The sequence below is a fragment of the Zalophus californianus genome, chromosome 1, assembly GCF_009762305.2.
Source record: "Zalophus californianus isolate mZalCal1 chromosome 1, mZalCal1.pri.v2, whole genome shotgun sequence".
NCBI lineage: Eukaryota > Metazoa > Chordata > Mammalia > Carnivora > Otariidae > Zalophus > Zalophus californianus.
This window is the reverse complement of record NC_045595.1, coordinates 146,231,203-146,258,858: the sequence shown is the minus strand read 5'-3', so window position 1 is coordinate 146,258,858 and position 27,656 is coordinate 146,231,203. Positions and strand designations below refer to the sequence as shown.

Below are 27,656 nucleotides of genomic sequence, written 5' to 3'. Positions count from 1 at the left end.
ATGACAGCCTCATTTCTCAATACTCTTCACCTTGTTTCCAGCACCCCCAAGCGCTTTGGGGATATCCTCCCCATGCAATACTGGGACTACTTTTCATGTCTACACCTTTATTTCTGCTCTTCAAGTTCTCCTGCCTGCTTGGCATGCTTCCCCTTCCCTAGCTCCTATTCATTCTTTCCAGGAAGCCTCCTCTTCACCTTGAGCACACCTTGCATCCCCTACAGGCCTTCCACTGTGCGTGCCTAACACCTTACATTTATTCCTCTAATTGCACCTATCAAGGCTGGAGATCTGTGTCCTACTAAATAGCACCTTGATCATTTCTTATCTCTACCTCCTAGCCCAATGCCATGTACAAAGCCAGCCCTCAGCACCCAACTCTGATGTTGTTTCATAGTCCCCTATGAGAGCTTACGACCTGAGAGAGCAGTCTATGAGCAAGCAGGCTAAGAATGAGTATTCAGTTACATCACCCTTCTAAAGGGGATATGGGAGCAGCTGGACTTCCTGTGGCCCAGATGAGGCAGTAGAGATATCCACAGAACCAGCTCCCCCAGCTACCCAAAAGGGCCCTCACTAGTAGATCTAATTAAGCTGCCATAACTACAGCATCCACATCTAGCCCAATACTTTCCATCCCAGAGTGGAGGGACCCCAGACCTAAAGAATCACTTAACCTTTCATGGGCTTGATAGGGACTGGAGCAGCGGTTGAGTTTGTGCCTGTGGACGTTCTAGGAGACAAGGTTGTACGGGTCTGGGAGGTTGTTGACACTAGTGATGGTGTCGTCCTTCTCTGGCTGCCTATCCTCAGTGAGGTTGTGATTGTTCCTGGGCATGCAGGGAGAGAAAACTTGAGTGGGTCTTATACTCAGAAAGGAGCAGAATCAAAGAGAGTCACAGAATTCAGGAGCTGGGGGAGATAGCTAGAAACTCTCCTATCTTCTGGCCACACTCAAACTGCTCCCTGCACATAAGCAACAGTCTTCTGGGGTAGAGGGAATGGTGACCCGTCACTCACCTCCCTCCCACTCACTTCGCCTTCTTGAGGACCTCCGCTAGCCTGGTAATGCTAATACACCATCCTCTCTCAAACACCCTGAACTGAGGTGAAACTGCCTGAACTGAGGCAATAGGGCCACCCTGAGAGACCAAAATGCTGGAGACCCCACATACCTGATGTCTGAGTCTTTACAGAGGAACTTGAGGATGCTATGGACGGTGGGAAAGTGCTGGTAATAGACAGAGGAGTAGAGGGACCAGTGAATAGTGTGGTGGAGCTCCTGATGCCTGCAAAGCCAGGGGCTGATTGAGAAAATGAAGAATTATTAGTTGAACTATAGAAATTTGATATGGCCTGAACTGTGTCCCTATTACCAAAGGGAGTAGACTCAGAGAAAGCATGGACTGTGAATGGATGCATGACACCTGGCACAGATGAATGTTTGTGCCTCATACTGGAGGACGACACAGAGCTGGCTGTGTGCTGGGAAATGCCCTCTGTAGCAGGGTGTTCACTTATTGAGGAAGAAGGACTTGAGGTTATCATTGGTGACAAAGTGCTGGTTTGAGATTCTCTGCTGGTCTCCATGGTCTGACTGCTGTGGTCCTGAGATGATGCTGCTGTCTCTGGAGCAGAGGGGCAGGAAGAGTGTGCTGTTGACAGTGACTTTTCTCCAGTTGTCACGGGGATTGTTGAGATGACTGTACTAAAAGTTCCGGTTTCAGGAACTGGCATGTGATTTGTGTTGCCTCCTGTAATGTCTGCTGAAATGGGTGTTGTGTGGACCTCTGAGGTCATGGGAGGTGTGTTACTTACAGTAGAAGAATATGAAATCTCACCTTTGGAGGCCGATGACGTGGGCATTTCTGACGGAGTGGAAGGCTTAGGGTTGACACTGGAAGGAGATAAAGTGCTTGCTGCCCCAGAGGTGGCTGTGTCCTGGGTAATGTGGTCCGTAGGAGTATATCCACTTACAGCGGATGAAGATGTTGAGGTGGTCACTCGTGACAGAGTGCTGGTTTGAGATTCTCTGCTGGTCACCGTGGTCTGACTGGTGTGGTGGTGAGATGATGCTGTTTTCTCTGGAGCAGAAGTGAAGGAAGAGTGTGCTGTTGACAGTGACTTTTGTCCAGTTGTTACTGAGATTGTTGAGGTGACTGGAGTAGAACTTTTCCTTTCAGGTTGTCGTGTGTGATTTGTGTTTCCTCCTGTAATGTCTGATGAAATGGGTGTTGTGGGGACCTCTGAGGTCATGCGAGGTGAGTTGCTTCCACTAGAAGAGGATGAAACCTCACCTGTGGAGGCCGATGACTTGGGCCTTTCTGACATTGTGGAAGGCTTAAGGCGGACACTGGAAGGAGATAAAGTGCTTGCTGCCCCAGAGGTGGCTGTGTCCTGGGAAATGTGGTCATTATGAGTGTATCCACCTACAGAGGATGCAGGACTTGAGGTGGTCTCTAGTGAGAGAGTGCTGGTTTGAGATTCCTTGCTGGGCTCCGTGGTCTGACTGGTGTGGTTCTCAGATGCTGTTGTCTCTGGAGCAGAGGTGAAGGAAGAGTGTGCTGTTGACAGTGACTTTTGTCCAGTTGTCATGGAGATTGCTGAGGTGACTGTAGTAAAAGTTCCAGTTTCAGGATGTTGCATGTGATTTGTGTTTCCTCCTGTAATGTCTGCTGAAATGGGTGTTGTATGGACCTCTGAGATCATATGAGGTGTGTTGCTTACAGTAGAAGAGGATGAAATCTCACCTTTGGAGGCCGATGACGTGGGCATTTCCGACGGAGTGGAAGGCTTATGGCTGACACTGGAAGGAGATAAAGTGCTTGCTGCCCCAGAGGTGGCTGTGTCCTGGGAAATGTGGTCCGTAGGAGTATATCCACTTAAAGAGGATGAAGATGTTGAGGTGGTCACTGGTGACAGAGTGCTGGCTTGAGTTTCTCTGCTGGTCTCCGAGATCTGACTTCTGTGGTGCTGAGATGATGCTGTTGTCTCCGGAGAAGAGATGAAGGAAGAGCCTGCTGTTGACAGCGACTTTTGTCCAGTTGTCACAGAGATTGCTGAGGTGACTGTAGTAAAAGTTTCAGTTTCAGCTTGTAGCATGTGATTGGTGTTTCCTCCTGTAATGTCTGCTGAAATGGGTGTTGTGGGGACCTCTGAGGTCATGGGAGGTGTGTTACCTACAGTTGAAGAGGATGAAATCGCACCTGTGAGGGCCGATGACGTGGGCCCTTCTGACATTGTGGAACGCATAAGGCTGACACTGGAAGGAGATAAAGTGCTTGCTGCCCCAGAGGTGGCTGTGTCCTGGGAAATGTGGTCCGTAGGAGAATATCCACTTACAGAGGATGAAGATGTTGAGGTGGTCACTCGTGACAGAGTGCTGGTTTGAGATTCTCTGCTGGTCACCGTAGTCTGACTGGTGTGGTTCTCAGATGCTGTTGTCTCTGGAGCAGAGGTGAAGGAATAGTGTGCTGTTGACAGTGACTTTTGTCCAGTTGTTACTGAGATTGTTGAGGTGACTGGAGTAGAACTTTTCCTTTCAGGTTGTCGTGTGTGATTTGTGTTTCCTCCTGTAATGTCTGATGAAATGGGTGTTGTGGGGACCTCTGAGGTCATGCGAGGTGAGTTGCTTCCACTAGAAGAGGATGAAACCTCACCTGTGGTGGCCGATGACTTGGGCCTTTCTGACATTGTGGAAGGCTTAAGGCGGACACTGGAAGGAGATAAAGTGCTTGCTGCCCCAGAGGTGGCTGTGTCCTGGGAAATGTGGTCATTATGAGTGTATCCACCTACAGAGGATGCAGGACTTGAGGTGGTCTCTGGTGAGAGAGTGCTGGTTTGAGATTCCTTGCTGGGCTCCGTGGTCTGACTGGTGTGGTTCTCAGATGCTGTTGTCTCTGGAGCAGAGGTGAAGGAAGAGTGTGCTGTTGACAGCGACTTTTGTCCAGTTGTCACGGAGATTGCTGAGGTGACTGTAGTAAAAGTTTCAGTTTCAGCTTGTAGCATGTGATTGGTGTTTCCTCCTGTAATGTCTGCTGAAATGGGTGTTGTGGGGACCTCTGAGGTCATGGGAGGTGTGTTACCTACAGTTGAAGAGGATGAAATCGCACCTGTGAGGGCCGATGACGTGGGCCCTTCTGTCATTGTGGAACGCATAAGGCTGACACTGGAAGGAGATAAAGTGCTTGCTGCCCCAGAGGTGGCTGTGTCCTGGGAAATGTGGTCCGTAGGAGAATATCCACTTACAGAGGATGAAGATGTTGAGGTGGTCACTCGTGACAGAGTGCTGGTTTGAGATTCTCTGCTGGTCACCGTGGTCTGACTGGTGTGGTTCTCAGATGCTGTTGTCTCTGGAGCAGAGGTGAAGGAAGAGTGTGCTGTTGACAGTGACTTTTGTCCAGTTGTCACGGAGATTGCTGAGGTGACTGTAGTAAAAGTTCCAGTTTCAGGATGTTGCATGTGATTTGTGTTTCCTCCTGTAATGTCTGCTGAAATGGGTGTTGTGTGGACCTCTGAGATCATATGAGGTGTGTTGCTTACAGTAGAAGAGGATGAAATCTCACCTGCGGAGGCCGATGACGTGGGCATTTCTGACGGATTGGAAGGCTTATGGCTAACACTGGAAGGAGATAAAGTGCTTGCTGCCCCAGAGGTGGCTGTGTCCTGGGAAATGTGGTCCGTAGCAGTATATCCACTTACAGCAGATGACGGTGTTGAGGTGGTCACTGGTGAGAGAGTGCTGGCTTGAGATTCTCTGCTGGTCTCCGTGGTCTGACTGGTGTGGTCCTGAGATGATGCTGTTGTCTCTGGAGCAGAAGTGAAGGAAGACTGTGGTGTTGACAGTGACTTTTGTCTAGTTGTTACTGAGATTGTTGAGGTGACTGGAGAAGAACTTTTCCTTTCAGGTTGTCTTGTGTGATTTGTGTTTCCTCCTGTAATGTCTGATGAAGTGGGTGTTGTGGGGACCTCTGAGGTCATGCGAGGTGAGTTGCTTCCACTAGAAGAGGATGAAACCTCACCTGTGGTGGCCGATGACTTGGGCCTTTCTAACATTGTGGAAGGCTTAAGGCGGACACTGGAGGGAGATAAAGTGCTTGCTGCCCCCGAGGTGGCTGTGTCCTGGGAAATGTGGTCCGTAGGAGTATATCCACTTACAGCAGATGAAGATGTTGAGGTGGTCACTAGTGAGAGAGTGCTGGGTTGAGAATCTCTGCTGGTCTCCGTGGTCTGACTGGTGTGGTCCTGAGATGATGCTGTTGTCTCTGGAGCAGAAGTGAAGGAAGAGTGTGCTGTTGATGGTGACTTTTGTCCAATTGTCACTGAGATTGTTGAGGTGAATAGAGTAGAGCTTTGTGCGTCTGGTTGTCGCGTGTAATTTGTGTTTCGTCCTATAACGTCTGATGAAATGGGTGTTGTGGGGACCTCTGAGGTCATGGGAGGTGTGTTACCTACAGTTGAAGAGGATGAAATCGCACCTGTGAGGGCCGATGACGTGGGCCCTTCTGACATTGTGGAACGCATAAGGCTGACACTGGAAGGAGATAAAGTGCTTGCTGCCCCAGAGGTGGCTGTGTCCTGGGAAATGTGGTCTGTAGGAGTATATCCACTTACAGCGGATGAAGATGTTGAGGTGGTCACTCGTGACAGAGTGCTGGTTTGAGATTCTCTGCTGGTCTCCATGTTCGGACTGGTGTGGTGGTGAGATGATGCTGTTTTCTCTGGAGCAGAAGTGAAGGAAGAGTGTGCTGTTGACAGTGACTTTTGTCCAGTTGTTACTGAGATTGTTGAGGTGACTGGAGTAGAACTTTTCCTTTCAGGTTGTCGTGTGTGATTTGTGTTTCCTCCTGTAATGTCTGATGAAATGGGTGTTGTGGGGACCTCTGAGGTCATGCGAGGTGAGTTGCTTCCACTAGAAGAGGATGAAACCTCACCTGTGGAGGCCGATGACTTGGGCCTTTCTGACATTGTGGAAGGCTTAAGGCGGACACTGGAAGGAGATAAAGTGCTTGCTGCCCCAGAGGTGGCTGTGTCCTGGGAAATGTGGTCATTATGAGTGTATCCACCTACAGAGGATGCAGGACTTGAGGTGGTCTCTAGTGAGAGAGTGCTGGTTTGAGATTCCTTGCTGGGCTCCGTGGTCTGACTGGTGTGGTTCTCAGATGCTGTTGTCTCTGGAGCAGAGGTGAAGGAAGAGTGTGCTGTTGACAGTGACTTTTGTCCAGTTGTCATGGAGATTGCTGAGGTGACTGTAGTAAAAGTTCCAGTTTCAGGATGTTGCATGTGATTTGTGTTTCCTCCTGTAATGTCTGCTGAAATGGGTGTTGTATGGACCTCTGAGATCATATGAGGTGTGTTGCTTACAGTAGAAGAGGATGAAATCTCACCTTTGGAGGCCGATGACGTGGGCATTTCCGACGGAGTGGAAGGCTTATGGCTGACACTGGAAGGAGATAAAGTGCTTGCTGCCCCAGAGGTGGCTGTTTCCTGGGAAATGTGGTCCGTAGGAGTATATCCACTTAAAGAGGATGAAGATGTTGAGGTGGTCACTGGTGACAGAGTGCTGGCTTGAGTTTCTCTGCTGGTCTCCGAGATCTGACTGCTGTGGTGCTGAGATGATGCTGTTGTCTCCGGAGAAGAGATGAAGGAAGAGCCTGCTGTTGACAGCGACTTTTGTCCAGTTGTCACAGAGATTGCTGAGGTGACTGTAGTAAAAGTTTCAGTTTCAGCTTGTAGCATGTGTTTGGTGTTTCCTCCTGTAATGTCTGCTGAAATGGGTGTTGTGGGGACCTCTGAGGTCATGGGAGGTGTGTTACCTACAGTTGAAGAGGATGAAATCGCACCTGTGAGGGCCGATGACGTGGGCCCTTCTGACATTGTGGAACGCATAAGGCTGACACTGGAAGGAGATAAAGTGCTTGCTGCCCCAGAGGTGGCTGTGTCCTGGGAAATGTGGTCCGTAGGAATATATCCGCTTACAGCGGATGAAGATGTTGAGGTGGTCACTAGTGAGAGAGTGCTGGGTTGAAATTCTCTGCTGGTCTCCGTCGTCTGACTGGTGTGGTCCTGAGATGATGCTGTTGTCTCTGGAGCAGAAGTGAAGGAAGAGTGTGCTGTTGATGGTGACTTGTGTCCAGTTGTCACTGAGATTGTTGAGGTGAATGGAGTAGAGCTTCGTGCATCCGGTTGTGGCGTGTAATTTGTCTTTCGTCCTGTAACGTCTGATGAAATGGGTGTTGTGGGGACCTCTGAGGTCATGGGAGGTGTGTTACCTACAGTTGAAGAGGATGAAATCTCACCTGTGAGGGCCGATGACGTGCGCCCTTCGGACATTGTGGAACGCATAAGGCTGACACTGGAAGGAGATAAAGTGCTTGCTGCCCCAGAGGTGGCTGTGTCCTGGGAAATGTGGTCTGTAGGAGTATATCCACTTACAGAGGATGAAGATGTTGAGGTGGTCACTCGTGACAGAGTGCTGGTTTGAGATTCTCTGCTGGTCACCGTGGTCTGACTGGTGTGGTGGTGAGATGATGCTGTTTTCTCTGGAGCAGAAGTGAAGGAAGAGTGTGCTGTTGACAGTGACTTTTGTCCAGTTGTTACTGAGATTGTTGAGGTGACTGGAGTAGAACTTTTCCTTTCAGGTTGTCGTGTGTGATTTGTGTTTCCTCCTGTAATGTCTGATGAAATGGGTGTTGTGGGGACCTCTGAGGTCATGCGAGGTGAGTTGCTTCCACTAGAAGAGGATGAAACCTCACCTGTGGAGGCCGATGACTTGGGCCTTTCTGACATTGTGGAAGGCTTAAGGCGGACACTGGAAGGAGATAAAGTGCTTGCTGCCCCAGAGGTGGCTGTGTCCTGGGAAATGTGGTCATTATGAGTGTATCCACCTACAGAGGATGCAGGACTTGAGGTGGTCTCTAGTGAGAGAGTGCTGGTTTGAGATTCCTTGCTGGGCTCCGTGGTCTGACTGGTGTGGTTCTCAGATGCTGTTGTCTCTGGAGCAGAGGTGAAGGAAGAGTGTGCTGTTGACAGTGACTTTTGTCCAGTTGTCATGGAGATTGCTGAGGTGACTGTAGTAAAAGTTCCAGTTTCAGGATGTTGCATGTGATTTGTGTTTCCTCCTGTAATGTCTGCTGAAATGGGTGTTGTATGGACCTCTGAGATCATATGAGGTGTGTTGCTTACAGTAGAAGAGGATAAAATCTCACCTTTGGAGGCCGATGACGTGGGCATTTCCGACGGAGTGGAAGGCTTATGGCTGACACTGGAAGGAGATAAAGTGCTTGCTGCCCCAGAGGTGGCTGTTTCCTGGGAAATGTGGTCCGTAGGAGTATATCCACTTAAAGAGGATGAAGATGTTGAGGTGGTCACTGGTGACAGAGTGCTGGCTTGAGTATCTCTGCTGGTCTCCGAGATCTGACTGCTGTGGTGCTGAGATGATGCTGTTGTCTCCGGAGAAGAGATGAAGGAAGAGCCTGCTGTTGACAGCGACTTTTGTCCAGTTGTCACAGAGATTGCTGAGGTGACTGTAGTAAAAGTTTCAGTTTCAGCTTGTAGCATGTGTTTGGTGTTTCCTCCTGTAATGTCTGCTGAAATGGGTGTTGTGGGGACCTCTGAGGTCATGGGAGGTGTGTTACCTACATTTGAAGAGGATGAAATCGCACCTGTGAGGGCCGACGACGTGGGCCCTTCTGACATTGTGGAACGCATAAGGCTGACACTGGAAGGAGATAAAGTGCTTGCTGCCCCAGAGGTGGCTGTGTCCTGGGAAATGTGGTCCGTAGGAATATATCCGCTTACAGTGGATGAAGATGTTGAGGTGGTCACTAGTGAGAGAGTGCTGGGTTGAAATTCTCTGCTGGTCTCCGTCGTCTGACTGGTGTGGTCCTGAGATGATGCTGTTGTCTCTGGAGCAGAAGTGAAGGAAGAGTGTGCTGTTGATGGTGACTTGTGTCCAGTTGTCACTGAGATTGTTGAGGTGAATGGAGTAGAGCTTCGTGCATCCGGTTGTGGCGTGTAATTTGTCTTTCGTCCTGTAACGTCTGATGAAATGGGTGTTGTGGGGACCTCTGAGGTCATGGGAGGTGTGTTACCTACAGTTGAAGAGGATGAAATCTCACCTGTGAGGGCCGATGACGTGCGCCCTTCTGACATTGTGGAACGCATAAGGCTGACACTGGAAGGAGATAAAGTGCTTGCTGCCCCAGAGGTGGCTGTGTCCTGGGAAATGTGGTCTGTCGGAGTATATCCACTTACAGAGGATGAAGATGTTGAGGTGGTCACTCGTGACAGAGTGCTGGTTTGAGATTCTCTGCTGGTCACCGTGGTCTGACTGGTGTGGTGGTGAGATGATGCTGTTTTCTCTGCAGCAGAAGTGAAGGAAGAGTGTGCTGTTGACAGTGACTTTTGTCCAGTTGTTACTGAGATTGTTGAGGTGACTGGAGTAGAACTTTTCCTTTCAGGTTGTCGTGTGTGATTTGTGTTTCCTCCTGTAATGTCTGATGAAATGGGTGTTGTGGGGACCTCTGAGGTCATGCGAGGTGAGTTGCTTCCACTAGAAGAGGATGAAACCTCACCTGTGGAGGCTGATGACTTGGGCCTTTCTGACATTGTGGAAGGCTTAAGGCGGACACTGGAAGGAGATAAAGTGCTTGCTGCCCCAGAGGTGGCTGTGTCCTGGGAAATGTGGTCATTATGAGTGTATCCACCTACAGAGGATGCAGGACTTGAGGTGGTCTCTAGTGAGAGAGTGCTGGTTTGAGATTCCGTGCTGGGCTCCGTGTTCTGACTGGTGTGGTTCTCAGATGCTGTTGTCTCTGGAGCAGAGGTGAAGGAAGAGTGTGTTGTTAGGAATTAACTTAACTTTGCATCTTAAAGACCTAGAAAAAGAGGAACAAACTAAACTCAAAGCCAGCAGTAAGAAGGAATAAACAAAGATTAAAACAGAGATACATGAATATGGAATTTCAAAACCATGAGAAAATAGATAAAACCAAAAGTTGCTTCTTTGAGAAGATGAGCAAAATTGATAAAATATCACTAGGTGGACTAAGAAGAAAAGAGCGAAGACTCGAATTACTAACATGAGAAATGAAAGTGTGGACATTACCAGCAATTCTACAAAAATAAAAGGATTATAAGCAAGGAGTGTGAGCAGTTATACACCAACAGATTGGATAACCTCCACGAAATGGTCAATGTGTTTCCTAGAAACACAAAAGCTGTCAAGACCAAATCATAAAGAAATAGAAAATCTGAATAGATCTATAACTTGTAAGGAGATTGACTCCACAATCAAAATTCTCCCAACAAAGAAAAGCCCTGGGCTTAATGGCTTCAGGGGAATTCTACCAAACACTCAAAGAAGAACTAACACCATACTTTTCACATTTTTCCAATAAATTGAAGAGGAAGGAACTTGCCCTAACTCATTCTTTTAGGCCAGCATTACTCTGATACCAAACCCAGACAAATACACTACAAGGAAAAAAAAAAAAAAAATATATATATATATATATATATGCCTTAGGACCAATATTTCTTACAAGCATTGAGGAAAAATCTTCAACAAAATAGAAGCTAACTGCATTCAGCAGCATATTAAAGGGATTATTCTCCATGACTAAATGAGTTTTATTCCTGGAATGCAAGGATGATTCAACATAAAAAACTTAGTCAACGCAATACATCACACTAATAGAATGAAGGTGGGAAACAACATGCTCATCTCAATTGATGTAAAAAAAGCATTTGACAAAATTCAACACTCTTTCATGATAAAACTGCTCTTCAAAGTAGGAGCAGAAGGAAACTACCTCAATATAATGCAAATCATATATTAAAATCCCACAATGAACATCATACTCAATGGTGAAAGACTGAAAGCTGTTTCTCTAACATCAGGAACAAAGCAAGGATGCTTGCTTTCACCACTTGTATTCAACATAGTACTGGAAGTTCTAGCCAGATCAATTATGGGAAAAAAAAAAAAGAAGAAGAAGAAGAAAAAAGAAAAGAAAAAAATAAATAAAAGACATCCAAATTAGAAAGGAGGAAGCATAATTATCTGTTTACAAATGATATGATCTTATATGTACAAAACTCTAAAGTTTCCATACAAAAAACTTGTAAAACTACTAAGTGAATTCAGCGCAGTAGTAGGATACAAGGTCAACACACAAAAATCAGTTGTATTTCTATATGCTAATAATGAACAATCCAAAAAGGAAATTAAGAAAACAATTTTGTTTATAATAGCATCAAAAAGAAAAAAAATACCTAGGAATTAACAAAGGAGGTGAAAGCCTTGTACAATAAAAATGGCAAAATATTGCTGAAAGACATTAAAGAAGGCATAAATGAATAAAAACAGATCCCAAGTTTAATAGACTTAATATTGTTAGGATGTCAGAACTATCCAATGTGACCTGCAGATTCGATGCAGCCATCCCTGTCAAAATCCCAATGATATTTTTTGCAGAAATAGAAAAACTCATCCTAAAATTCATGTGGAATCTCAAAGGACCCCAAACAGCCAAAGCAATAATGAAAAAGAAGAACAAAGCTGGAGGGCTCACACTTCTGATTTCAAAACTTACTACAAATCTACAGTAATCAAAACACTGTGGTACTGGCATAAAGACAGACTTACAGATCAGTGAAATAGAATAGAGACCCAGAAATAAACCCTTGCATATATTGTCAAATGATTTTTTACAAGGAAACCAGACTATTCAATGAAAAAAGGACAGTTTGTTTTTAAATAAACAGTGCTGGGAAAACTGGGTATCCAGCTGCAAAAGAACGAAGTCAGGCCCTTGAAGAGGTACTTGTAACCTATGTTCACAGCAGCATTATTTACAACAGCTAAAACATGAAAGAACCCCAAGTGTTCATTGCTAAGTGTCCATTGAATGGACAAGCAAAATGTGGAAAATACATACACTGGAACGTGATTCAGCCTCAAAGAAGGAACACAATTCCGACATATGCTACAGCATGACTGAATATTGAGGACATTATGCTCAGTGAAATAAGCCAGTCACAAAAAGACAAATATTGTACAAACTCCACTTACATGAACCACTTAGAATAGTCAAAATCATAGAGACAGAAAGTACAATGGTGGTTGCCAGAGGCTGGGAGGAAAAAAAGAAATAAGGAGTTATTGTTTAATGGGTATAAAGTTTCAGTTTTACAGATGAAAAAGTGTTCTGGAGATGTGTTGTGGTGACAATAGCAAAACATTATGAGTATATTTAACGTCATAGGGTTGTATACTTAAAATGTGTATTTTACCATAATTAAAAAATAAGATGAATTGAGAAAAAATAGAAACCTGATATACACTATTTTAAATTGAATTAGCAGTGATAAAATAAACCCACCTCTCACAAAATGTAGGTCAAGATTATATTATAGGCAATTAGATAATTCCAATTTTATACAAACTCTTCCAGAGCTTAGTAGAAGAGGGAATGCCCTACAACTAATTTTGCAAGGTTGTTGTAACTTTAATACCAAAACCAAATACAGAGAGTGTAAGAAAGGAAAAGTATAGATCAATAATATAGATGGAAATGTCCAAAACAAAATATTAGCAAGCCAAGTTCAACATTGGATTTATTAAAAAAAAAATTCATCATGATCAAGCTGGGTTTAAGCTAGAAGTACAAAAATATGAAATTAATATAAGTCACCGTATAAACAGAATGGAAGGGAAGACAAAATCATCACAACAGTTGCAGGAAAAGCATATGACCAAATTCAACACTCATTCCTGTTAAAACTCCTAGCAAACTAAAAATAAATGTTAACTCTTAATCTGACAAATGATGTCAATAAAAAACCATTATTAAACGTCATACTTGAAGATAAAATATTGGAAATATTTTCTTTAAAATTTGGAATGAGTCCATGTCAACTACTTCTATTTGACACTATGCTGGAGGTCTAGCCAGACAAAAAAATAAAAATAAACAAGAATATGAAGGTATAGAGAAGTTCTTTTTGGTATGGAAAGGAAGAAACACCCTGTGATCATTTGCAGATGATATAATTGTTTACATGTAAAGCCCCCCCAATTTCAAATTATTAGCAAAGTTCTACATATATGGTCAAAAATGTAAAAATAACTGTATTCCCATACATCAGCAAAAGAAAACATTTTTAAATGATAGTATTTATGATAATGACAAATATAAAATATTCAAGACTAAATCTAACAAAAGATGTGCTTAATCTTTGTGGACAAAGTTATACCACTTCACTGCAATATATTAAAGAAGATCTACTCATCATTTTAAATTTGCAAAATAGAGATAATTAAAAGATCCATACCCCGTAATGTCACTACCCAGACAACCACATTATTTTATTATTTTATTTTTATTTACTTAAATTCAATTAATTAACATATAGTGCATTATTAGTTTCAGAGGCAGAGTTCAGTAATTCATCAACTGCATATAACACCCAGTGCTCATTAATATCAAGTGCCCTCCTTAATGCCCATCACCCGTTTACCCCATTTCCCCACCCTCCACCCCTCCAGTCTGTTTCCTATAGTTAAGAGTCTGTTATGGTTTGTCTCCCTCTCTGATTTTATCTTATTTTATTTTTCCCTCCTTTCCCCTATGATCCTCTGTTATAGAATGGAATATTACTCAGCCATCAAAAAAATGATATCTTGCCATTTGCAATGACGTGGATAGAACTAGAGGGTATTATGCTAAGCGGAATAAGTCAATCAGGGAAAGACAATGATCATGATTTCACTCATATGTGGAATTTAAGAAATAGACAACCACATTATTGTGTGTTCTTCCAGCATTTTTTTCTTTTAAATAAATATATAGTTTAACTTACCCAGCATATATAATTTTGCATCCATTTTTTAAAACTTTATCTGATATTATGAGCATCTCTTTGTGTATTATTCTTTCTAAACATAGCCTGAGGAGACAAATCTTTTATGCCTTGGGTGGTAGTTCCTTCTCTTCTCCCTTCTGGAGGCAAGGCAGTGCTGGCTGAGGGGTAGGGGGACTGAGTCAGCTAAGCCCAACAGCAAGATCTTGGGTGTTGTATGCAAAGTTCCCTTGCTGAGCTCTGGAGGCCCCTTTTCCCAACTAAGTCATTCCCTCCACAAAAACTTTTCATCGTACCATTCCCATTTCCATTTTCCTGCAAATGGTGCAGCATGGGGGCAAGGTGTCTCTCCTAGAGCACTTAATTCAGTGTGCTGAGTTAGCTCTTACCACCCCTCTGGAGATAATGAGAGTCAGGGATCACGTACACGCTACTGGTTCTTTGCTTGTAAGTTTTTCCCTGATAAACCTCACTTAATGCTTGTTCCATGTGTCGCTCATACGTCTGTGTGATAAGAGTGTGTGTGTTTGTGTGTGTGTGTGTGTGTGTGTGTGTGTGTGTGTGTGTGTGTGTGTCTCCATGCCCCTATGGAACATTGGATGTTGCCTTTATACATTAAATAATATTCCATCATAGGGACAGCCCCTAATTTACTCACTGGTGGGCACTTAGGTGGTTTCCAATGTGTTGCTATCATAAATAAAGCCTTTGATGACTATCTTTGTGTATAATATTTTGTTTTGTTTTCATTATTTCAGCTCATCTCCTTAACATAAATTGCTGTAAGTGGACATACTGGTTAATGCTGTTATAACAACTTTCATGTCATTAATTCATACCACCAAATTTCTTGACAGAGAAGTCATGCTAATTTACAGTCCCATTAGCAGTATATGAGAGAATACCTGTTTCCCAATACTCTCTCCCTATGTGGTGTTTTTTTTAAAGATTTTTATTTATTTATTTGAGAGAGAGAGCGTGAGCATGGGGAAGGAAAGGGGAGGCGCGAGGAGACTCCCTGCTGAGGACACGGAGATCATGACCTGAGCCCTAGGCAGCCGAGTAACCGACTAAGCCACCCAGGTGCCCCTACTCTCTCCCTTTGGAAAACATTTGTATTTGGTAATACCGATTTTAAATCTTGTCAAACAGGGCTGTGTCCTCCTTTTGAATCTTTGTTTAAAAGGCTTGCCAGTCCGGGGCTGAGTTGACTAGAATCTCCTGCACCAGTAAATAGGAAAGCAAGTGAGCCCCTTCAGGTTGATAACTCCATTTTATCCTGTAGGGGAGTAGGTGCAGTCTTAACAAGTCTCTAAATCTGTTGGGCTCGTCGTTAAGAGGAAGAGATTAGCATTAGTTATATCAATATATCTTTCACCACCATTTAAACAATAAATCTTAAGCCACTCCTTCAATGGATTAGTCAGCAATTTCGAAAAACACTTTGCTAACCTCCAGTGGGTTATTCCTCCGGAGGAAATCCTGGTAAGGGGGAGAGTCTTAGAGGAGTTCTTCTTGGTAGAAAGTGGTTCTCAGAAGATAGAGTGCATCCAAATCCCTGGGGGAACTTGAAGAAATGGATTCTGGGGCCCACCACCAGAGTCTGATTCCCTACATGGGGTGGGGTCCAGGAATCCGCCTTTAACACATGCGCAGGATGATTTTGATACCTGTGATCTATGGACCACGTTTTAAGGAACACCACCCTTAAAATAAAATGATAGTATCTGCTCTTAAGATTTTTTTTTTTTTTTTTTTGTAAGCTAAAACCACCTTACTGAAGTGGTAAGGCACTGAAATTTCAGGGCTTGATCAAGCTTGATTCTCAAGAATATTCCCAGCCTTATTCTTGGTGCTCAAATTTTGCTGGAATGAACAGACCTTGTCTTTTACCAGCAGGCAAGCCCAGCTCTTCAGCAGCTATCAGACTGTTAGACAACTGAAGCCTGTCGTTCTCGACCTGGCCGAATACGTAACGTATTTGCAGAGCTGAGAGCTAGGGATTTGAATGTAAAGAGTTGATATTTGAGAGAAACAGCTTTTTCCTCTCTTCTCCTCTCCCTCCTTTCTCTATGACAATCCATCTTCTACTTCACTGAAAAGACCATCTAACTTGATCTCCTATGTCCCAGAACCCTCTCCACCAGGAAATGTCTCTGCCTTCTCCAGGTCCCTCATCCTGCCCCCAGAAGACGGGCTGAATCTCTACCAAAGCCTACACACACAGAGACACCCGGTGCCCTGTCTTCTCCTCAGGTGACTTAGCCCATCACCTCTCTCTGTCTGAGAGTTTCCTTCCCTTCTGCTAACAAATGTGTTTAAGTCTTTCTTGACCTAAAATAAGTCTTCCATCCGTCTTGTGTTCTTCTTATCCCCTATCTTTTGTTTCACCCACGAGAAAAGTCAGGTCCATACTCTCCACCCCAGTCACCTCACCAAAAACGCTTTCCTGAAAAGTTACCCAAAAAACCCCTCCTTCCTAATCACCAAAACCAATTCTCTTCAGTTCCTGTTAGTCTCTGTGAAATCTGGCGCCATCCATACATCCGGTCAACAAGTATTTATTGAGCATCCACATCACGATTCTCCTCAGCCAGTGTCTCTTTAATACCTGCACAGCATTGCCCTCCTTAAACTGAATGGTTCTGCTCATCCAATATGCTCCCCAGTCCTTCTGCTCCTTGGGCCATTTCTCTTCTCTTCTCAGCTTCCAGATGAAGTCAGTCTTCTAGGTGTCATCTCCAACACTTCCCTTTCTTTCTACACTTTCTTTCTGACTAGACTACATCTACTTTGACACCTTACAAATCTATAACTCTACCCTGGCTTCGCACCCATTTTTCCAGACTCACCTTTCAGTGATTCCCTGGCTGTCCTGTCAAATGCAACATGTCCAAGCCAAACTTTTCCTCAGACTGCTTTTCTATCTTCCTATGTTAATAGTAACATCAGTCCCCCAGGTACTCAGGACAGAAACTCCCTGAGTCATCTTTGATTCCTTTGTCTTCCTTGTCCCCAACATCACAATTTGGCACCAACTATTATTCCTCCAAATTATCACTCCCATCATGGTCTCTAGGTTCACTCTGCTGTGTTACACTCATTACTCTGACCAATGCAGCAGCCTCTAACTGCTCCTCCTGATTGCTCTACTCCCCACCTTGCCCCACTGCTGGCTCGATCTTCAGCTATGGGAACTGCAAAGAAGAGTCTCTCAACTCCTTAGCAGGGATCTTTGAGAGAATGCCTGTATTGCCCTCCCTGGAAGGCAGCTGATTGGATCCTGAGGGCATGGGTCTAGTTGTCTTATCAGGGTCATGGAGGCTGGTGACTGGAATTGTTCCTGTCATCCTCTCACAACTGTGGTAAGGAAATCAGGGTCCTGAAGCATGTGTCCTTAGAGGGAGGCCATTTGGTTCTGGATGATCCTGCGGTTGAGAAGAGTGTTCAGTAGTCTTGTCCATAGGTCTGTCTATACTGCAGAGTGGTTTCTGTAAGGAATGCCCATTACCAAGATGTTTCTGTCAGAGACATTTTCTCCTCTTGGAGTTCTTGAATGTCAACTGACCTGTGGTTAATTGGTCCATATAGTTGGGAATAGGGATTTCTTTTGTACTTCTCTCACTAGGTACATTTTGACTATAAATAATAAAAATGTTGATACTGCATATTTGTGTAGGGCTTTATAGCTTCTTTTAGTTAATAGTACCCCCATTTCACAGATGAGGAAACTGATATTTGGAGAGGCTGAGTGACTTGCCCAACACTACATGCCTTGTAAGTGACGGGGTGGGGGCTCACAGGTAAGAGTCAAGGCTTGGAAATTGTGAGTGTTGTTCAGCTGTGGGACTGTCACTGAGGGCACAGCTTCTCCACAGTTTGGGCTCTTCTAACCCTTCCTCTGGAGAGCTGAAGTAAGGGATGGAGAAAAGGTGATTAACTTTCCCTGAGTTCTTAGTCTGCCACAAGCTGAGTGTTCTGAGCCCTGGGAGCAGTTCAGCACATTTTCAGGGGCAAATGATGTGACACCGGGCTATTTCTGCCAATTTTCCTCGTGTCTCCTTTTCTGTGATGATGTCAGTGAGTTAAAACGGTTGTTGACCCCTTGGGGTGGCAAGACTGTCCGAAGACACAAGTATGATATTGTCTAAAATGGATAGTTTAAAAGAAGTTTTCTCAGGGGAGGAGCCTGCATCAAGGGCCAGTGAGGGCACCAGGGGCGTTCCACCCTCAGAGACCTGGAATCTTCCATGGGTTTCTTGGCTACCCCTGCAGTGAGAGAGCTCTCATCAAGGCAGTTATTAAGTTGGATCTGGTAGGAGGTATATCTAACACTTGTCTGAGTCCTCTGGGGGCTACAGGGATGGCAGAGGTTGATGGTGTTGATAGGCATCGTTTCTCTTTTGTGGCCCTCTGGTAACGCCACAGGTATGAGGAGGTGATGGGTGTGTTGTTGACTCAGCTGAAGGAGTGGTGGCCGCAGTGGTGATGCTGGTGGGAGATAACATTCCCACAGCGTGGTGAATCACTCCTTGAAGAAAAACAGAGCCTATGTCTTACGTGTGTGCATTGTGGACAGAGGTTTATTCTTAGTGCCTGGTCTGTTTGTCTTGAGTTATTCCTGGAATTAGAGGTGAGGAAGCCATAAGCCATATCACCCACCAAGTTTTGCTTTTCTGCTGTTTCCTGATTGGTGGGGCCTTTGCCAGGCTGTGCCTGGGGCAGTAGAGAGCTAAGGAAGCACTGTGAGGAAATGGACTCATGGATAGGCAGCAGGTGCCCTGAAAGGTATAAAGAGTTTGGCAGAGGGAGGCAGGACTACCTGTCTTGCCTCCCTATTTGGGAGTCCCAAGGGCCATCTGTGTGTGTGTCAGCCTCAGAATTGGCACAGCTCTCATCCTCATGGTAGTAACTAGGTTTTGGGTGCTGCCTCAGCCCCGCTCACAGAAGAAGAACTAGGTCATGGAAACTGTTGTTCACACACAGCTGGGTCTGTGCTTCTCAGGATTGAAGACTGCTGTTCCCTCAGAAATTCTTGGTGACCAAAGAATGAGATTTCTGAGCAGTTCCTGGGCTGTGGGTGATTTCAGGCTTCTGCCCCTCTGTGGTCAGGGTTTGGGAGCTGGCAAGCTCCCAAAGCTGCCCCTTAGGGACCTCATGTTGGTGCGAGATGATAAATACAATGGCTGTTGGAGCCATGGCTGTAGGGACTGTGACAGGTGACAATGGAGGTGGTAGCTATGGTTTGTGTTTCTACTTTCATCTTAGAGGAAACAGGAACTGTGACTAGTATTGTGTCTGTTGGGTATTTTTCCTCCATTGTTCCTAGAATTCAAGATGAGGAAAGTCACTAACTTAGAATGTCCTTAGGATTACTGATCTTGTGATATCTTCAGCACTTAGAATGGTGGCTGGCATACAGGGATCGCTTTGTAGATATCTGTTGAATAAATAAATTCATGTGTCCCCATCCTCTGGTCTTTGGTTCCTTCAGCTGAGGTTTGGAGAGAGTGTGAGGTTGCACCTGTTTCTCCTGTCACTGTCACAGTGGTCCCAGGGCCAGGAGGAGGCCAATACAACGGCTGCAGCCTGGGAGGTATGACAACCACCGCAGCAGAAGGTAGTCAAACTCCTGAGGGCAACCCTAGGCTAGGAGGGTGTGTCTGCCTCAGATGGGAGCCAGGGAGAGATGAGCTCCAAAACCAAATGGTGGAGGCTGGAGATCGAACTTCTGAGGAGAGGAAGGGGTGGGGAAAAGAAAGTTGGAGCTGTGCTTGTGAGCATCTGGTGGAAGCTGGATCTTGACACTTCTTGGCTAGGTTCTGGAGCTTCTGGGGTTTTCACCAGGGTAATCTTGGTGCTGCTACATAGATGCTGGCAGAAGTTCAGTCAAATGACCTGTGATGGTATCCATGGTGAAGAAACGCCTAGTTGATAGGCATTGTTTGTGATGTGACTTCAGCGGGTATAGTTGGAAAGGAAAGATAAAGTTCTTGCCTAGGAGCCAACTGTGAAGGGCAGATTCTTAATTTTTTTCCACAGTGTGATTGACCTAAATGTTTGTGATCAGCTCAAAGGAGGTGGCTCCATTTACTAATGAGGAAAAGGAAGGAGATACTTGAAGAAGCTATAATGATGCCGGTGGCTTTTTCGATACCTCAGTTCCCTCAAAACACAGGCTGGCCAGTCTTTGACTCGGGGAAGAAGGAACTGAAGCAAGAAAGCAAAATTGTAGTAACTACTGTGATTTAGTGGTTGCTTGGTTGTTTTAGCCGTAATTCCTCACAGACACAGTGTTTCTGACCCGCCTAACTAGGTTCTTTCTGAGCCCGACATGGACAATGAACAGCAGAATCTGACAAGGCCATGGAATGGTTAAAAGTGTGGGTTCTAGAGTCAAACTGACCAACATTCACTGTGTGACTTGGACAAGTTACTTGACCTCTCTGAGGCTTGAGGTACTTATCTGTAGAAGTGGGATGGTGGTAGATAACAGTAATAACAATGTGTGTGCTGCGTGCAAAATGCTTAGCTCAGTACCTAAGCTCAATAAATGGCACTTTGTGCTGCCTGTTATCTTGGCCATTACAAAGGTCTGATATCCTGGTGAAGGCAGCAGTCCTTGTGACTGGCTCCTGTTTTCACTTGTCCGTTCCCATCCCAGATCTCCACGGCCATCATCGGGCAAGCCATAGAACCTTCTGCCTGGACTCCTGCCGCCAACAACTAACCGGTCTCCCATTTCACCCTTGTCTACTTCCAATCCATTTTCCTCTACTATATCCAGAGTAATCATGCCAAATTTCAAATCTGACTATGTCACTCCTCTACCTGAAGCCCCTCACTGTCTGCCCATTCTAGTTCCTTAAAACCCGTAATCCCTTCCACGGTTTATAAGGCCCTGCGTGATCTAGACAGGCCTACCTCTTTCAAGTCCTTCCCTGTCAAGCTCTCTCCTGCCTCTGCCTGTCTTCCCCCGCCTGGCTGGTGCTCCTTCCCTCCCCTGCCTCCACCTGGCTCACTACTCCTCCTTCTTGTCTCAGCTCAGAGGGCAGCACTTGGTCAGAGAGGCCTTCCTGGACTTACTAATCTAAATGAAGTCTCCCTCTTTTGCTCTTATCAGAATACTTGTTCAACATAGAACCACATTTGTAGTTGGGTATTTTTCTGTAATTATTTTCTTTCTTTCTGCATACTAGATCTTCGCTCCAGGAGGCTGGGCTCTGTCTGTTCCATCTCTCACTGTGTACACACAGTTCTGCCTTAGAACAATGTCGGGCACTCCTTAAATAGTTGTTCATACAAATTAACACATGTATGAACAGATGAATGAGTGAATGAATGAATGAACGAATGAATGAATATCTCAACAGGGGTTGTGATTGCTTCAGTCCGTCCTCATTGATGGGCTTGACTGGTTTGGAGATTCATTTGTAAAAGGTTTTGTTATGCAGTGCAAACCCAGTAAATGAGGAGTAAGGAAATTTGGATTCTAGTCCCAGCTGCCCTACTTAGTGGCTGTGTGACATTTAAAAAGCTTTGGAGGCAGGAACCATGCATGACTTATTCATCTTTGTGGCTAGAGTACTTGGAATGAGTAGAAGTTCAACAAGTGAATGAATAACTCCAAGCTCTTTCTTACCCTGAAGTCCCCAAAGCCCATCGGCAACAGGTCTTTTGGGATTCAAGTTTCCATTTTAACTGCGGGCATTTACGTAGAGAGTAGATTTCTATGCAGACCTTAAAAATGCTCACCGAGCTGCCTGCAGCGTAAGCCAGTGCCCTCTATTTGAGCAGGGCCATGACTGTAGAGGCCTTGTGCGCAAGCACAGACACCCAGTTCCTGGGACCTCTTCAGGGTCTCAAGGAAGATGCTGAGTATTTGGACCTGTACAAAGTGCCAACAAGTTGAGTTCATTTCAACTCCACTCCTCAGTGCTGTGCTGGGCCATAGGCATACAATGATGACTAAGCATCTGCTTGCCATGAATTGAACCCAGTAGAAGGAAAGATGAACATTCTAGAACGTTTGGAAGTAGGAGGAGAGATGCCTATAAAGTCTTCAGTCTTGGCCTTTGAAGGAGTGGCCCCGAGAGCCCCAGTAGGGGCCTATCTGAAGCATTTAGGGGTGCCACAAAATGAGGCAATAGACAGCAAAACCACTTGCTGGAGCCCATAGAAGGCCAACTGCTTCTTGGCCTCTCCTGGTCACGAAGGCATAAATCTCTCGTCCGTCAGACATGGCCAGGACAGCCTCAGCCTCTGGAGCCGAGCCCCAGAAATCAAGGGTGGGAAGGAGATCGCTGGGCGAGGCCTCAAGAAGCCGTGGGCTCAGCTCTAGCGGGGCTCTGCCCAATGGCAGAACTGGCCTTCAGGGGCAGCTCAGGCCATAAGCCACATTCCAAATGAGCCAAGCCAGCCCTTGCAAGCCTACAGGAAGGACAGGGGTGGCCTTGCCGAGGCTCGAGAATGCCTGGATGAATGAAAATGCCTGTACTGACAGAGATGGCCATTCTATGCCCAGCTTCACCCTCTTTGCCCCCAATCTCCCCAGCTCTAAAAGGGAGCAGTCCCTTCTCTCAAATGAGATTTTTTTTTAAAGATTTTATTTACTTATTTTGAGAGAGAGAGAGAGAGCACATGAGAAGGGGGAGGGTCAGAGGGAGAAGCCGACTCCCCGCCGAGCAGGGAGCCCGATGCAGGACACGATCCCGGGACTCCAGGATCATGACCTGAGCCGAAGGCAGTCGCTTAACCGACTGAGCCACCCAGGCGCCCTCAAATGAGATTTTATGGCTCTTCTACTTTATATCAGAGATGACCTCATTTTATCCTCACCACAACCCTATGAACTAGTCCTTTCGCATGTAACTCATTCTGCCAATACAGCCACCAAGCTAAAGAGGCTCTTCTCATGTCCCCTGGGCTAGCTAAAAGGCAACATTCACTCAAGGTTTTCTGACTTGAAGTTCCTGCTCTTTGCTGTACATTTTGCTGAGCCACAGGCCTAAATTTGATCTATTTTCTTATTAGGATCTCTTGTGCAGGGATTCTCTCCTTTTGGGTGTCCCCAAGTGCGGCAAGAGTTTCCTGGGGCGGGGCGTGGGGGGGGTGCTGATGGCCTGTGGCCTTGGGGGCATGTTGGGTAGGCCTTTCCCAGACAGACTGGGGGTTCTCTGAGAGGGAGAGCAAGAGACCCAGCCGTCTGGGGTCCTCTGTGACACGGCCCCCTCTGGCCTGCGCTGGCGGCAGCCTGTAACCTCCCAGTGGTGGCCCCGGGCAGGGCAGCGGCCCCTCAATTACCGGGACACTGATAGGATTGGAGACTGAGTTTGATTTTGACCCAGTTTCCTTGCCATGGGGCCTGGAATCAGGGGTGCCAGGCTTCTTTCTGAGTCATTCTCGCCGGGAGCCACTAGTCACCTCTGACTGCATTGGCTCCCTGTCCAGCCCACCTCTGTCCACCTTCCTTTTGCCCTTTGACTTTTGACAGCCAGGGCTTTTCCTTAAGGAAGTCCTTACCACTGCAACATCTTCATGGAAACCCCAGGGCTTTCCCTCCAGCTGGGCGCAGGGGCTTCGCCTGGGTGAGGATGCTGGCAGCAAGTGTGGAAACGGACTCTAGCTTCTGTCGGGCAGGTCACCCATCAGTCATCCTCAGCGATCCAAGGGAAGGAGACTGACCAGTTTCTGCTTGCCCAGAAGATCCCTGGGGCACATGTGGGGGGCTAACTACCTGTCCTGTGGAGACTGTCTTTCCCGCCATGTCCTCGGAATGCTCAGTCTGATGCTTGGGGCGCCACTTCCCACCCCACACCCACCTCCTTTCCAAGCCCAGCTCCATCTTGTCTCCTCAACAATGCATGGGCCCCAGCACTCCAGGACAGCTCTGTACTTCTTCCAGGCCCTCACTTTCATGGTCCTTTGCTCTTTCTCTTGCTCACACCCTGTGGTTCCCCATGGCTTTTCCTGCCCACCCCCACCCCAGTTCTTGCCCTCTGGGCTCCTCTCCACAAACTCTCTGGCTCCTCCCAGGCAAGAGGACCCTAAGACAGGGCTAAGTGCAGAGTTAGTACTGAACACTTTTTCTGTTGACTTTATATCACAAAATATCAAAACTTAAGAACTTGGGATCCGATTCACCACCCCACTCTTTATATAGGGGACCCGTGGCACGGACAGAGAAAGGACAGGAGGACCTGGACACAGTGACCAGACCAGTTAGCGCCAAAGCCAAGTCTGGGCCCCAGGGCCCCTAAATGCAAGCCACCTTGTCTCCATTGCCTACGGTCATGACTCCCATGGACACTCCTTCTTCTGCACCCCTCTCTTTTACTCCTAAGTGGCTGGCCACTGCAGGCTCTAGATGCTCCTTCTGGCCTCCATTTCCTTACTATGTGAGGAGTAGGTTGGGTCGGGGTGGGGGGGTGTGCGGGGGCTGGAGATTTGGGGAGATAATTGCTTCATTTGCTCTTAGCCAAGCCCTTACACGTTTCACGGAAGGCAGAACATTCCAGTTCACCAGTACTGGGTCCCTTACTATCTTTAAGAGAGTATATTCCTTCTGACCCACTCCCAAGAAGTAATCCCTTGGCTGAAAGCTTCCCTAGGCCTGTCAAGGAGGGGAAAGAGATATGATTATTTCTTTGGTTTGGGCTTCAGACCCCTCATCCTCTCCTGGCCCCCAGAGCCTCTCAGAAGATGCAGACACCCAGAAATACAGAATGAAACCCCGTCCTAGAGCCAGAGAGGGGCAGCTTGGAAGGCAGAGGACTGCAGGATGGAGGGCAGACTTCTCCAACAGGCCTTGCTTCCAGCCCCACACCAGCCCCATTCATAGAAGAGAAGTGGGGGTGTGTGGCGGAGGCCAAGGCCAACACCAGGTCTGTGAGCCCTGCCCTGAGGACATTAGCCCAAGAGGAGGCTTTTCAACCCCAGGTCAGAGGCAAGAAGCCAACGGCTTGACGCCTCAGTTGCCCTCTGGTCCCCACCTGTTTCTAAGCCAGTCTGCGTCAACTCTTCCTCAGCCCCTTTCTTCCAGGTCTGCGTGTCTCCTCCACTTTCCCCTTTTCCGCATTCTCTCTCTCTCTCTCTCTCGTTCTCTCTCGTGCACGCTCACTTCGATTCACCTGTTTCTCACTTGTCTGTTCCTCTGACTCTGCATCTTCACGTCAGTTCTCCTTCAGGTCCTGTCACCCAGCTTTTCTGTTTTCTTCATCACCCTCTCTCCTCAACTCCCTCTCCCTCTTTCTACAGTTCCACCTGTCTGTCTCCTCCTCCCCACAAAATAAAGCCCCGTTCCCCTGACCGTGGGTTTCCCCAAACCAGGCCAGTCATGCCCCCTAAGCACCTCTCTGCTTCACGCCGTCTCTATCTCGTCTTTCCTCTCTCTCTTGTTCTCCCACCTCTCCCCCACCTTGTCCCATCCCTTCTCTCTCTGCCCTCTCCCTCCCTCTCCCTCTCTCATTCTCCTCCCCTCTCTCCCTCCCTCTCTCCACGACAGCCCCAGCTCCCTGAAGTCAGCCTGCCCCTGCCCCGGAATGCTGCCTCACTTACCCGGGACCGCCGGCCAAAGGAGGCAGGAACATAAGCAGCTCAGGAACACCCAGGGGACCCTTCCCCACTGGGCCCCCCTCATGGCTCCAGAAAGAGTCCCTCAGGCTCCCCCAGGGAAGCTCCTCAGCACAGAAGTAGCGGTGTGAGGAACAGAGGTGAACTTGTCCCAACGGGCTGCTGGCCTGAAACAGGTGGATTTCCCTGAGGGGCCAGAGTACTGAGGGAGTAAGACAAAAGAAGGTGGGGCCCCGTGCCAGTCATCCTTGCCACGTCTTTTCTTTTCTCAATCTCCACCTCTTTCCCCCATCAGGAAAAAAAACAAAGAAAACACTGATACACCTATTGCTTTGCCCTGGTCAGCCCGAGCCAGTTAGGGGGAGGGGTGGAAGCGGGACGTGGGGGTAGAAAGCAGGGCACACTGGGAATGAGCGAACCACCCTTCTGCCTGGAATCCTGGGCCCTCTCCTCCCTCCCCCAAGGGCTGCCCTGTGCTGCCAGAGCTCTGGACTGCTACAGTGGGAGGCAGCTGCGTGGTTTCAGGAGGAAGAGGAGGGGAGAATGGAAAACAAAGGGGCCAAGAAGGAGTGAGTTGGGGGCTGTATGAATTGGAGAAGAGTGAGATTTCAGAAGACCCTAAGAAACACAGAGAGTGAGGGGAACAATGGGGTGAGAGGTAGGAATCAGAAATACCCTGTATGTAGGGGTCCTGGGGGGCTCAGTCGTTAAGGCTCCAACTCTTGGTTTCAGCTCAGGTCATGATTTCAGGGTCATGATCTCAGTGTGGTGAGATCGAGCCCCACATCAAGCCCCACTTTGAGCCCTGTGCTCAGCACAGAGTCTGCTTGAGATTCTTTCTCTCTCTCTCCCTCCCCCTTTGCTCCCCAACACATGCGCTCTTGCTCTCTCTCTCAAATAAATATGTATAAAATCTTAAGAAAGAAAGAACGAAAGAAGGAAAGAAAGAAAGGAAGGAAGGAAGGAAGGAAGAAGAAAGAAAGAAAGAAAGAAAGAAAGAAAGAAAGAAAGAAAGAAAGAAAGAAAGAAAGAAAGAGAAAGAAAGAAAGAAAGAGAGAAAGAAAGAAAGAAAAAGAGAGAGAAAGAGGAAAAGAAAGAGAGAGAAAGAAAGAAAGAAAGAAAGAAAGAAAGAGAGAAAGAGAAAGAAAGAAAAAGAGAGAGAAAGAGGAAAAGAAAGAAAGAAAGAAGAAAGAAAGAAGAAAGAAAGAAAGGAAGGAAGAAAGAAAGAGAGAGAAAGAAAGAAAGAGAAAGAAAGAAAGAAAGAAAGAGAGAGAGAGAAAGAAAGAAAGAAAAAGAGAAAGAAAGAGGAAAAGAAAGAAAGAAAGAGAGAAAGAAAGAGAAAGAAAGGAAGGAAGGAAGGAAGGAAGAAAGAAAGAAAGAGAGAGAAAGAAAGAAAGAAAGAGAAAGAAAGAAAGAAAGAGAGAGAAAGAAAGAAAAAGAGAGAGAAAGAGGAAAAGAAAGAAAGAGAGAAAGAAAAAGAAAGGAAGAAAGAAAGAAAGAAAGAAAGAAAGAAAGAAAGAAAGAAAGAAAGAAAGAAAGAAAGAAAGAAAGAAAGAAAGAAAGAAAGAAAGGAAAAAAGAAAGACCCTGTATGCAACTTTTGGAAAGGGGTGTTGGGCTCAGAATATCTGCTCCGCACCAGGCTCAACTCCGGATACAGCATGGACAAGTGGAAACTTACAGCCAAGGAGTGGAGCGCAGAAGGGGGTCAGTGGATGGAAAACTATGAAGAGATAAGTGGGATTCTAGCTAAACCAACCTAACTGGGCTCTTGCTGAAGACAGGCTGGGTGACCAGACATCACCTGGGGGGTGATGGGGGGTGAGGAACCAGATCAGACATTGAGGTGATCGAATAGTGAGAATGGCGCACTCTTGCTGAACTGAATCAGCAGGGTTCTTGCTAAAACTGGATTTTACAAAGAAGTGCATAGGTGGGCCTAGGAGGTTCAGGAGCTTAAGATCTAATCAAGCCAAGAATCTTTGTCGAGTAACACCCACCTCAAAGGTTGTGAGCTCATACACGTTAACGTGTTTTAGAAAGGTTAAGACACCTGGAAGGGGCACTTGGCTCTTCGTTCTATCCTAACATCATCCTTAAAGGTAGAGACAAATGAGTGTAGCTGGGGGACAGGGAGAAGTTGGGAAAAGAATTTCCAGGCCTTTCTGCATCCAGGGTCTTTGCTGTGTCCCTGTCGGGTTTTAGACACGGGTGTGTATG

General features: G+C 46.4%; 1 protein-coding gene across 2 annotated transcripts in view; it reads right to left on the bottom strand.

Moving 5' to 3' along the window:
* MUC4 (mucin 4, cell surface associated) overlaps positions 1–25,504 on the bottom strand; it is a 47,896-nt gene extending 22,392 nt beyond the window's left edge. The window contains exons 1-2 of one of the 2 annotated variants that reach the window (XM_027587753.2): positions 25,423–25,504; positions 678–830 (exon numbers count right to left, since the gene is read on the bottom strand). In XM_027587753.2, the coding sequence (XP_027443554.2) occupies positions 678–830; positions 25,423–25,504 (235 nt within the window). The remainder of the gene's footprint in view (positions 1–677; positions 831–25,422) is intronic. The other variant, XM_027587754.2, reaches the window with a different exon arrangement.
* Positions 25,505–27,656: the final 2,152 nt, after the last annotated feature.